Source organism: Jaculus jaculus, chromosome 7 (genome assembly GCF_020740685.1).
Source record: "Jaculus jaculus isolate mJacJac1 chromosome 7, mJacJac1.mat.Y.cur, whole genome shotgun sequence".
Classification (NCBI taxonomy): domain Eukaryota; kingdom Metazoa; phylum Chordata; class Mammalia; order Rodentia; family Dipodidae; genus Jaculus; species Jaculus jaculus.
In genome coordinates this window covers 65,077,302-65,090,387 of record NC_059108.1, presented here as the reverse complement: position 1 = coordinate 65,090,387, position 13,086 = coordinate 65,077,302, and the positions used below count along the sequence as shown (strand labels likewise).

General features: G+C 40.5%; 1 protein-coding gene across 3 annotated transcripts in view; it reads right to left on the bottom strand.

The window, feature by feature from the left end:
* Window positions 1-223: 223 nt before the first annotated feature.
* Window positions 224-13,086, bottom strand: part of Casp8ap2 (caspase 8 associated protein 2) — a 75,428-nt gene continuing 62,565 nt past the window's right edge. For all 3 annotated transcript variants that reach the window (XM_045154212.1, XM_045154213.1, XM_045154214.1), the window contains one exon: window positions 224-570. In XM_045154212.1, coding sequence (XP_045010147.1) covers window positions 477-570 — 94 coding nt within the window. In that variant the 3' untranslated portion in view covers window positions 224-476. The remainder of the gene's footprint in view (window positions 571-13,086) is intronic.

The window sequence follows — 13,086 nt, the reverse complement described above, 5'->3', positions numbered from 1 at the left end:
CAATTTTCCATGAGCCATAACAGGCCTGTTGTCAGTCTGATTTAGTGTAGAGTGCTTTGTAGCCTCTGAATTTCTGCTTTGATAGTTTCTCCCCCCCCCCCCTTTAAGGTAGGGTCTCACTCTAGCCCAGGCTGACCTGGAATTCACTATGTAGTCTCAGGGTGGCCTCAAATTCACTGAGAATTATTTGAATAATCCATCTTGTAAAAATAATCAAGCAAGCTAAGATTAAAAATTCTACATTATAGTTTTATTTGCATTTTAAAATACATTGGAAATTTGGCAAAGGCCCATGATCAAACTTATTTTCATTGCACATTACTTCAGTTTTGGAGACATGTTTTTTTTGACAAGTCTTTTTTTTTTTTTTTTTTTAAGCTGAACACCAAAATAGGGGAACTCTGTAGCTTTCCAGTGGTGCTGTCACTGCCACCGCTGCTGTGTGTGGTTTCCTTGCTGATGGAGATGGGTGACTCTCATCTGTCTTTTATCACCTGAACAATTTTCCGACCATAGTGATAATAACTAGGCTGATGCAGCTTTATCTTGCTGATGAATGTTGGTTTCAACCTAGCAGTAGCATAGCAAGGATTGAAATACTTAGCTTGTGTTCTCGGTGTTAGAAGAGTTCGATAACTGACATAAAAAGCAGCAGCAATCAACATTACATCTCTTGAAATTATCACATAAGTGGAACAAATCAGTTAGCCCAGCTAAAGCAAAAACTCCAAGCACAACATTAAAATCTTCTTCAACAATCAAAAAGTCCATAACTGGAGCTAGCCCAATTCTCGTTATTGACAACATATTTGGGATTGTCCATGGGTTTTCATACAGGCTGGCGGTGCCCGCCCAGGCCCAGCAGGCCTCCAGAGGCCTCCGCTGCAGCGCTTCCCCTGGCCGCCATCCTGGAGCCAGAGCACAGGCCAGCCCCAGCTGAGTGCAGCAGGAAGCAGACACCAGCACTCGGCCAGGCAGCAGGCACTTTTCTGGCCCAGTGGTACCCCTTGTGGCCAGGTGGCACCCTCGCGTGACAGGCTAGCAATCTGGGGTCAGGAACTCAGCAGCCCAGGGCATGGGCCAGCACCCTGCCTGCAGAACCCGGGCTATCCTGTGGAACCTTGGCCACCAATGTTCCCTGCTAATCCTGCTTGTCTTAATACCTCCTACTCTTGCATAAATACTCTGCTGGTTTTCATTCAATGTGTATATCGTTCAGTTAAATTTTAGAATTTGCCATTTTGTTCAACCCAGCATACTAGAATCATGCATAGCAGGAAAACCCAACACCTAGGATCACTTCTCTGAGTTTTTTCAAGAGCCATACCCAGCACTAAGGCTCCTACCCTGAAGATATATATATCACAATAATTGATACATCTAAGAATACTGCAGCAACCCAAGCATCAAATTAATCCAAGATGTTGGGGCAACTCAGAAGGTATCATAGTGCTGGAAAGAAGTGACAGAAGTGCTCAGTACTGCAATATCTCTATCACACCTTCCAAGGCTCAGGGTCTAATGCAGAAGAGGTGGTGGAAAGAATGTAAGCGCCAAAGGAAGGGTAGGACTCCTTACAACGTGCTCCCTCCAGACACAAAATAGCCTGGATATCCATGACCTCACAGTGCCTGGCACTACCTACACAAGACCATCATAATAGGAGGAAAAGATCATGACATCAAAATAAAAGAGAGACTGATTGAGATGGGGAGGGGATATGATGGAGAATAGAGTTTCAAAGGGGAAGGTGGGGGGGAGGGAGGGTATTACCATGGGATTTTTTAAATAAATCATGGAAGTTGTTAATAAAAATTTGGGGAAAAAAAGGGACTAACAATCACATTGGGATTAGAAAATTTTCTTCTCCTTCTGTATTGAGATGGCAAATGAATAAATTGTGTTGTGCATTTCAGTAAACAAAAAAAAATTAATCCAAGATACAAAAATATCTACATTACAATACAGAAACACACACACACAAAACAAGACAATCTATAATTCCATCAAAAATTATAAATCCATCAGAAATTACCTCCAGTGAGACTGATTTAGAAGAAATGCCTGAGAAAGAATTCAAAAGAATGAATATAAATATGCTCAAATAAATCAAAGACTAAATCAAAGGAATCAAAGATACAGGAAACCAATTTAATTAAATAAGGAGGTCAATACAAGACATAAATAAGGAAATAGAAATAATAAAGAAAAATTGGTCAGAAATACATAAATGGAAAACACAGTAAGTCAAGTAAAAAAATGCACAAAGTCTCACCAGTAGAATGAATGAAGAAAATAACAAAATATCTAAACTGGAAGGACAGGTGGCTGATCTAATTCTGTCCAACAAAAAGAAAGACAAGCTAATAGGAAGGCATGAGTGGGAATTTCAAGAGATTCAGGACACTATAAAATATCAAACATTGGGCTGGAGAGATGGCTTAGCGGTTAAGTGCTTGCCTGTGAAGTCTAAGGACCCCGGTTCGAGGCTCAGTTCCCCAGGTCCCACGTTAGCCAGATGCACAAGGGGGCGCACGCGTCTGGAGTTCGTTGGCAGAGGCTGGAAGCCCTGGTGCGCCCATTCTCTTTCTCTCCCTCTATCTGTCTTTCTCTCTGTGTCTGTCGCTCTCAAATAAATAAATTTTTTTTTTTAAGTAAAATATCAAACATAAGGGCTAGAGAGATGGCTTAGCAGTTAAGTGCTTGCCTGTGAAGCCTAAGGACCCTGGTTCAAGGTTCAGGACCCACGTTAGCTAGGGGTCAAACACATCTGGAGTTCATTTGCAGTGGCTGGAGGCCCTTGCGCACCCATTCTACTAAAAAATGAGGTGTATAAGACATTACCAAATGCAGTAAAGAAGTAGGAGAGGTCCAGAGCATCTAGAGGCCACATAGGAAGGCAAAAGCGGCTCAAGCAGCAGTTGCAGCAGGTCCACCAGGCCACAGTTGTAAAAAAAAAGCCAGGAAGAGGGGTTCTCCACTCACACTGCAGTTATTCATAAAGAGAGGACCTCAGCTCGTGAGGTAGAGGATCACGAGGACCACCAGGAGAACTAGAGCCACTATCCACAGCCTCCCCTTGGCACCACCAGCCAAGTGCTGGCAAGCACCAGAGATTTGGGGAAGGGAAATCTCAGCACCCAGAACCAGCAACCAAAGCAGTGATCCAGCAACCTAGCCAGCCTACTTGAACCCACAGTGCAACAAAGAGTGATCCAAACAGAAGCACAGGATAAATGACACCAACATTAGCCCAAAAGGTTAACTGAGATTACACCACGTAAGTACCCACCAAATAAGCCTGGTATATAGGCTTGAATTGGAAGTGCTAATTGCACCTTCCATATCAGAATAAACTATATGTTAAATCTGATGGATGGTTGGATTTTCCATTCTTTTTTTTTTGTTGTTGTTGTTCATTTATTTATTTGTTTGAGAGTGACAGACAGAGAGAGAGAGAAAGGCAGCGAAAGAGAGAGAGAGAATGGGTACGCCAGGGCTTCCAGCCACTGCAAAGGCACTCCAGACGCGTGCGCCCTCTTGTGCATCTGGCTAACGTGGGTCCTGGGGAATCGAGCCTCAAACCGGGGTCCTTAGGCTTCACAGGCAAGCGCTTAACCGCTAAGCCATCTCTCCAGCCCGATTATCCATTCTTAAATAAACTATATTTTGGGCTTGTCATTTGTTCTTCCTAATTTATACTGGCTTTGTTTTCACATCTGTTGCTTATTAGGGAAGGGTCTCACTTGGTCACAAGCTGACTTGGAACCCTCAACAGACCAGAAATCTTAGCTTCCTAGTTGGCAGTATTAAGGGTGTAGAACAACACACATCCTAAGGGACTGTGACTTTGTTAAGAGTATCTAGTTGTCATAATACCGACTTATTTTGGTTTTTCGAGGTAGTGTCTCACTCTGTCTCAGGCTGACCTGGACTTAACTACATAGTCTCAGGATCCTTAGGCTTCACAGGCAAGCGCTTAAGTGCTAAGCCATCTCTCCAGCCCTAATACCGACTCTTGTATAAACACCTGTGCTTTTTTTCGTTGAATGTATACTTTGTTTAGTTAAATATTCGAATCTACCTGTATTTTGTTCCACTCAGCCTACCTGAATACTCTCATAGCAGACACACCCAACATCAAGGATCAATTTTGTAGATACTAGGAGAGTCTTAACAGCCACACCTAGCACCTTAAGCTCCTACCCTGAAGATATATAACATCAGATTGATTGATACATCTAATAATACTATAGAAAATACAAGCATTAAATTAATCCAAGATGCAAAAATATATACATTATAACACAAGAAACACCAAAAATCAAGACAATATAAGTTCACCAAAAGTATTAATGCATTAGAAATGACCTCCACTGAGAATTATTTAGAGGAAATGCCTAAGAAAGATTTCAAAAGAATGATTATAAATATATTCAAAGAAATCAGGAAGGAAATCACAGCAATGAAAGAGGAAACCAAAGGAATCAAAGAAGACATAGGAAACCAGCTTAATGAAATAAGGAGGTCAATACATGGCATACATAAGGAAACAGAAATAAAGAAAAACGAGGACTTCCGGTTAGTTAAGATGGCAGCGTAGTACCACACCAAAGCAGCCTAGGGGGGAAAAAGAACAAAAAAACTCAGGAAAATACACACTTTAACAAAAAAGTGAGGTGTATAGGAAATTGAAGTGGCAGCGGAGTAGAAGAGATCCAGAGCCCGCACAGGCCGGCAAAAGCGGCCCCGGCAGCTACGCCAACAGCGGCAGCACACAAGAAAGCGGCCAGGCTAGGCTCCAGCCGCAGGAAAAGCAAGGTGTGGGAGCTTCCACTCGCACTGGTGCTATGCGCAACTTGGGAAACGTGAAGGGACAGCGGCAGTGAGCAACGGAGGAGCAGACCACGAGGTAGAGGAACACATGAACAGCGAGAGAACCAGAGCAGCTGCGGCTCCCTCCCCAACCCCACCGCCTGAACCCAGCTCCAGCGAACAGAGCAGCGTCCCGGGAACAGCTACGGCAGGACCCAAGCAAGACCAGAGTTCGGCAGCAATATCAGTGGCTCCGGAACCGGTAACAGCGGCCCCAACAGTAGCAGCTACAGACGGGGCAGCAGCGGCAGACCCAGCAGCAGCAGATCCTGCAGCAGCAGCTTCAGTGGCAGCAGCGGTAGTGGACACAGCAGCAACAGCTTCAGCAGCAATGGTGGCTCCAGCAGTGGCAGCTACAACAGCAGCAGTAGGAGCAGCAGCAGTGGGTCCACCAGCAGCAGCTTCAGCAGCAGCGGCTACAAACCCAGCAGCGGCAGCTTTAGCAGCAGTAGTGCTGATCTGCAGGGCCACACTTGCCAGGCTCGGTTTGCCCCGCAGGAGAAGCCAGTGCCCAGTTCCAGAAATCAGAACAACAGACCGACGACCCAGCCAGCAACTTGACTGAGACCAAAATCATCCAAGGTAACTGGGATTGCACCAGGGAAGGGTCTCACTTGGTCGCAAGCTGACTTGGATCCCTCAACAGACCAGAATCTTAACCTCTTTGTTCATAGAGGATCTGGTCGTTATAATAACTACTCTTGCATACTTACTTGGGGCTGTTTTTGATTGATTGTGTACACTGTTTAGTTAAATTTTAGAATCTACCTGTATTTTATTCCACTCAGCCTGCTTGAATACTCCCAAAGGAGGCAAACTCAACCCAAGAAACACCTTTGTAGATACTCCAAGTCTTAAGAGCCACACCTAACACCTTAAGCTCCTACCCTGAAAATATATAACATCAAATCAATTGATACAGCTAAGACTAGCCAGCTAGCTAGAAAATCTAAGCTTTAACTTAAACCAAGATGCAAAAATATATACATTATAACACAAGAAACACTAAAAAGACGATATAAATCCACCTAAAAGTATGAATGCATCAGAAATGTCCTCCAGTGAGAACGAGTTAGAGCAAATGCCTGAGAAAGAGTTCAAAAGAATGATTATAAATATGTTCAAAGAGGTCAAAGAACAAATCAAAAGAAACAAAGAAGAAATCAAAGAGGAAATCAAAGAAATCAAAGAAGATGCAGGACACCAATTTAATGAAATAAAGAAGGCAATATAAGACATAAATAAGAAAATAAAAATAATAAAGTAAAACCAGTCAGAATTACTAGCAATGAAGAAGACAGTTAATGAAATATAAAACTCTGTAGAAAATCTCACCAGTAGGATGGATGAGGAAGAGGACAGAATATCTAAGCTAGAAGACCAGGTGGCAGATCTAATACAGTACAACAAAGAGAAAGACAAACCTATAGAAAAGTATGAGTGGAAATTTCAGGATATTCGGGACACTATGAAAAGATTCAATATAAGAATTCAGGGCACAGGAGAAGGAGAAGAATTCCACTCCAAAGGCATAGTAGGTGTCTTCAACAAAATCATAGAAGAAAATTTCCCCCAAATTGGGAAACAGGTGCCAATGCAGATACAGGAAGCCTTTAGAACCCCAGCCAGACAAAACCTGGAAAAAACCTCTCCAAGCCATATTATAATCAAACTTCCAAACACACACACCAAAGAAAAAATATTGAAAGCAGTTAGAGAGAAAAAGCAACTTACCTACAAAAGCAAGCCCATCAGGATTACAGCAGATTATTCAACACAAACTTTTAAAGCCAGAAGAGCATGGAGTGATATATTCCAAGTTCTGAAAGATAACAACTGTCAAACAAGGTTACTTTATCCTACAAAGTTATCCATTCAAATAGACGGAGAAATAAGTACATTCCATGACAAAAGCAGGTTAAAGGAGTATTTGAAGACAAAACCAGCTCTACAGATAATACTTGATAGAATCCTCCATGGTGAAGAAAAGGAAAAGCACACATATAAGGAACATAGAAAAAACAAGCAATACTCAAATACTAGTTAACAGAAGAGAGCACAGGTAGAACGGGAACCACAAAAAAAAAAAAAAAAAAAGGGCAAAAATAAATACACACCTTTCAATAATATCTCTTAATGTCAACGGCCTCAATGCCCCAAACGAAAAGACATAGGTTTGCAGACTGGGTTAAAAAGCAGGATCCTACAATTTGTTGTCTCCAAGAAACTCACCTTTCTACAAAGGATAGACATTATCTTAGGGTGAAAGGTTGGAAGACGGTGTTTCAAGCAAATGGGCCTAGAAAACAAGCAGGGGTTGCTATCCTAATATCAGACAAGGTAGACTTTACTCCAACGTTAGTCAAGAAAGATAAGCAAGGTCACTTTATATTGATTAACGGCACACTCCAGCAGGAGGACATTACAATCCTAAACATATATGCACCTAACATGCGACCTCCCAAATTCGACAAACAAACACTGTAAGTCACAGATAACACCAACCACAGTGGTGGTGGGTGACTTTAACACCCCACTCTCATCAATTGACAGGTCATCCTGTGAAAAAATAAACAGAGAGGCATCTGGACTAAATGAGGTCATAGATTGAATGGACCTAACAGATATATACAGGACATTTCATCCAAAGGCGGCAGAATATACATTCTTTTCAGCAGAACATAGAACATTCTCTAAAATAGACCATATATTAGGAAACAAAGCAAATCTTAACAAATTCAGGAAAATTGAAATAATTCCTTGCATTCTATCTGACCACAATGGAATTAAACTACAAATCAGTAGCAAGAAAGGCTATAGAGCATACACAAATTCATGGAAATTAAACAATACACAACTAAATGATGAATGGGTCAATGAAGAAATCAAGAAGGAAATCAAAAAATTTATAGAGTCAAATGTTAATGAGAACACAATATACCAAAATCTCTGAAACACAATGAAGGCAGTTCTAAGAGGTAACTTTATAGCCTTAAGTGCCTATATTAAGAAATTAGAAGGGTCGCAAGTAAACAACCTAATGCTTCACCTTAAAGCCTTGGAAAAAGAAGAACAAGGCAAACCAAAAAGCAGTAGACAGGAAGAAATAATAAAGATTAGGGCAGAAATTAATGAAATAGAAACAAACAAACAAAAAAAACCAATCCAACGTATTAACGAAACAAAGAGTTGGTTCTTGGTAAGGATAAGCAAGATTGATAAACCCTTAGCAAATCTGACCAAAAGAAAGAGAGAAGAGACACAAATTAATAAAATCAGAGATGAACAAGGTAACATCACAACAGATTCCAGAGAAATTCAAAAAATCATAGGGACATACTATAAAAGCATATACTCTACATAGTATGAAAATCTGAAAGAAATGAATGATTTCCATGATTTATATGACCTACCTAAATTAAATGAAAATGAGATTAATCACTTAAATAGACCTATAACAAACATGGAGATCCGAACAGTTATCAATAATCTCCCAATTAAAAAAAGCCCAGGCCCGGATGGATTCACTGCTGAATTTTACCAGACCTTTAATGAAGAGCTAACACTATTGCTTCTTAAGCTTTTCCAGGAAATAGAAAAAGAAGGAATTCTACCAAACTCCTTCTATGAGGCCAGCATCACCCTGATACCAAAACCAGGCAAAGATAGAACAAAAAAAGAAAATTACAGACCAATGTCCCTCATGAACATAGATGCAAAAATTCTCAACAAAATATAGGAAAACAGAAAACAAGAGTATATCAAAAAGATCATTCAGAGATGGCTTAGCGGTTAAGCGCTTGCCTGTGAAGCCTAAGGACCCCGGTTCGAGGCTCGGTTCCCCAGGTCCCACGTTAGCCAGATGCACAAGGGGGCGCACGCGTCTGGAGTTCGTTTGCAGTGGCTGGAAGCCCTGGCTTGCCCATTCTCTCTCTCTCCCTCTATCTGTCTTTCTCTCTGTGTCTGTCGCTCTCAAATAAATAAAAAAAAAAAAAAAAAAAAAAAGATCATTCACCCTGACCAAGTAGGCTTTATTCCAGAGATGCAGGGATGGTTCAACATACACAAATCTATAAATATAATACATTATATATTGGTTGAAGGACAAAAATCACATGATCATCTCATTAGACGCAGAGAAGGCATTTGACAAAATCCAACATTCCTTCATGATAAAAGTCCTACAGAGACTGGGAATAGAAGGAACATATCTCCATATAATAAAGGCTATTTATGACAAGTATACAGCCAACATATTACTAAATGGGGAAAAACTGCTCAGGCAATAAAACCTCAGATTAATCACTGGCACCACATGAAATTACAAAGATTTTGTACTGCAAAGGACACAGTGAAAAAAGCAAAGAGACAACCTACAGAATGGGGAAAAAATCTTCACCAGCTATATATCTGATAGAGGATTAATATCTAGGATATACAAAGAACTCAAAAAGTTAAATAATAAGGAATCAAGGGTATCCACTGTCCCCACTTTTATTTTTTTATTTTTATTTTTTTTGGTTTTTCGAGGTAGGGTCTCACTCTGGCTCAGGCTGACCTGGAATTCACTATGTAGTCTCAGGGTGGCCTCGAACTCATGGTGATCCTCCTACCTCTGCCTCCTGAGTGCTGGGATTAAAGGCGTGTGCCACCACACCCGGCCCCACTTTTGTTTAATATAGTTTTGGAAGTCTTAGCCATAGCAATAAGGCAAGAGACACACATAAAAGGGGTACAAATTGGAAAGGAAGAGATCAAGTTATCATTATTTGCAGATGACGTGATTCTATACATAAAGGACCCTAAAGACTCTACTAGCAAACTGTTAGAGCTGATCAAAACCTACAGCAATGTAGCAGGATACAAAATAAATACATAGAAATCAGTAGCCTTCATATCTGCTAACAAAAAACACACAGAGGATGAAATCAGAGAATCACTCCCATTCACAATTGCATCAGAAAAAAAAATAAAGTACCTTGGAATAAACCTAACCAAGGAAGTAAAGAATCTCTACAATGAGAACTTTAAAACACTCATGCGAGAAATTGCAGAAGACACTAGAAAGTGGAGAAACATCCCTTGTTCCTGGATTGGAAGAATCAATATTGTGAAAATGGCAATCTTACCTAAAGCAATCTACACATAATGCAATCCCTATCAAAATTCCAAAGGCTTTCTTCATGGAAATAGTAAAAACAATCCAAAAATTCATTTGGAATCACAAAAAACCTTGAATATCTAAAATAATACTGAGCAACAAAAAAGAGGCTGGTGGTATCACCATACCTGATTTTAACCTATACTACAGAGCCATAGTAACAAAAACAGCATGGTACTGGCACAAAAACAGACATGTAGATCAGTGGAACAGAATAGAGGACCCAGATGTAAGCCCAAAGTGCTGTAGCCACCTGATATTCGATAAAAATGCCAAAAATACTCATTGGGGAAGAGACAGCCTCTTCAGCAAATGGTGTTGGGAAAACTGGATATATATCTGCAGAAGGATGAAAATAGATTCTTCTGTCTCGCCATGCACAAGAATTAAGTCCAAATGGATTAAAGACCTTAACATCAGACCTGAAACGCTGAAACTGCTAGAGGAAAAAGTAGGGGAAACCCTTCAACATATTGGTCTTGGCAAAGACTTTCTGAATACAACCCCAATTGCTCAGGCAATAAAACCACAGATTAATCACTGGGATCTCATGAAATTACAAAGATTTTGCACTGCAAAGGACACAGTGAAGAAAGCAAAGAGGCAACCTACAGAATGGTCAGGGGATGAGATTGAGTAAAGGAAAGGTGAAGGGAGAGTTAATCAAACTCTAAGAGGATATAAATAAGTCATATGGAAACCTACTTTTTTGGACAATGGAACACTCAAGATCAAGTAGATTGTTACTAGAAAATTTTCAGTGCCAGGGATGGGATACCCTCCAGTGAGTTGTTGGTCAGAGAGGTCCCTGATGATCCCTAAAGCATTGCAGGCTATTGCCGAGGTGCTTGGTTTCCCACCAGGAATAGATGGTAAGACCCTATCACTGACGACTCAACTTACTTGGCCTGCAAGGCCACTGAGAAATCCTGCTGGAACTAAGCTGAAAACCTCCTCCATGTAGACCAGCTGACAGAAAGCTGGAAGAAGCCATTCTGCATGTAGTTCAATGGGAGAAAGGGAAATCACCAGTGAAGATACTCAACAGTGGACACTGCAAGCCTTATATGTGGCCAGCCAGTCCAAATGAGCCAGTGGGTTCAATAGTGGCACGTCTGTCATGGTGGAAACTAATTACCCTCTAATTTGACTGGAGGCCTGCTCCATGGAAGGGAATACATCCCTGATACTGAAAACCTACAACAGGGGTCATCATGAACCCAAGGGGTGTAACATCTGCTGCTGTTTGGTTAAATGTATATACTATGCTCATCAAACTACCCAGGAAGCAGTTCTCTTAATGCTCATACCCATATATCAATGCTACTCTCACTTTTGGTAGAGAACCTTCTCATTTCAGATGGCAGTGACCTTGCTATGACTCAGAAGGCATCATGGTGCTGAGAAGAAGTGACAGAGGAGTGCTCAGCACTGAAATATTTCCATCACACATTCTAAGACTCAGGGTCTGTTGTGGACAAAGTGGTAGAAATAATGTAAGAGCCAAAGGAAGGGTAGGACTCCTTACAACATGCTTCTCCAGACACAAAATGGCCTGGATATCCATGACCTCACACTGCCTGACACTACCTACACAAGACCTGTATAATAGAAGGAAAAGATCATGACATCAGAATAAAGAAAGAGTGATTGATAGGGGGAGGGGATAAGATGGACAATCGAATTTCAAAGGGGAAAATGGGGGTAGGAAGGGCATTACCATGGATAATTTATAATCATGGAAGTTGTTAATGGAAAATAAATTAATTTTAAAAAATAGCCAGAAGGGCTTGGAATAATGTATTCCAAGTTCTGAAAGACAACAAATGTTAACCAAGAATATGCTACCTAGCCAAGCTATCATCCAAATTGATGGAGAAATAAGGACATTTCATAACAAAAGCAGGCTAACAGGACATATGACGAATAAACCAGCTCTGCAGAAAATGCTTGAAGTAATCTTACACACTGAAGAGAAAGGAAAGCAGGCATATGAGGAAACAGGGAAAAATAAATCATACTCAAAAAACACTTAATTCAAGACAGTAAAGGGAAAAAAGGAGACACTACAAAACAAGAAGAATGGCATGTACCTTCCAATAATACCTCTTAATATCAATGGCCTCAATGCCCCAATCAAATAAATATACAGGCTTTCATACTGGATTTAAAGTCAGGATCTCTCTGTTTGTTGCCTCCAAGAAACTCATCTCTCTATAAAAGACAGATACTTTCTTATGGTGAAAGGATGGAAAATGGTATTCAAAGCAAAAGGACCTAATATCTGACAGGATAGATTTCAAACCAGTATTAGTGAGGAAAGATAAAGAAGGTCACTTTATAACGATAAAAGGGACAATTCAACAGGAAGATATTACGATTCTAAACATATTTGCACCTAATATGGGTGCTCATGATTTCATCAAACAAATACATTTAAGGTCACAGATAACACCAAGCTCAACTGTAGTGGGTGACTTCAATACCCCACTCTCTTCTACTGACAGAAGATCACAAGATAAACAGAGAAATCTGGATTAAATGATGCCTTAGAAGAAATGCACCTAACAAATATCTACAGAACATTCCATGCAAATGCTAATACACATTTTTCTCAGCAGCACATGGAACGTTCTCTCAAAATTGAACATATATTATGACACAAATACAGGAAAATTGATATAATTCCTTGTACTCTATCTGACCACAATGGAATTAAACTACAGATCAGCAATAAGAAAAGCTACAGAGCATAAACAAAATCATGGAGACTAAATAGCACACTACTGAATGATGATTGGGATATTGAAGAAATCAAACAGGAAATGAAAAAATTCATAGGAACAAATGATGAGAGCACAACATACCAAAACTTTTGGGAAACAATGAAGGCCGTCTAAGAGGAAAACTTATAGCTTTAAGTGCATACACTAAGAAATTAGAGGGCTAGGGCTGGAGGACTGGCTTAGTAGTTAAGGCATTTGCCTACAAGGCCAAAGGACCCAGACTCAATTGCCCAGAACCCACATTAAACAGATGTACAAGGGGGT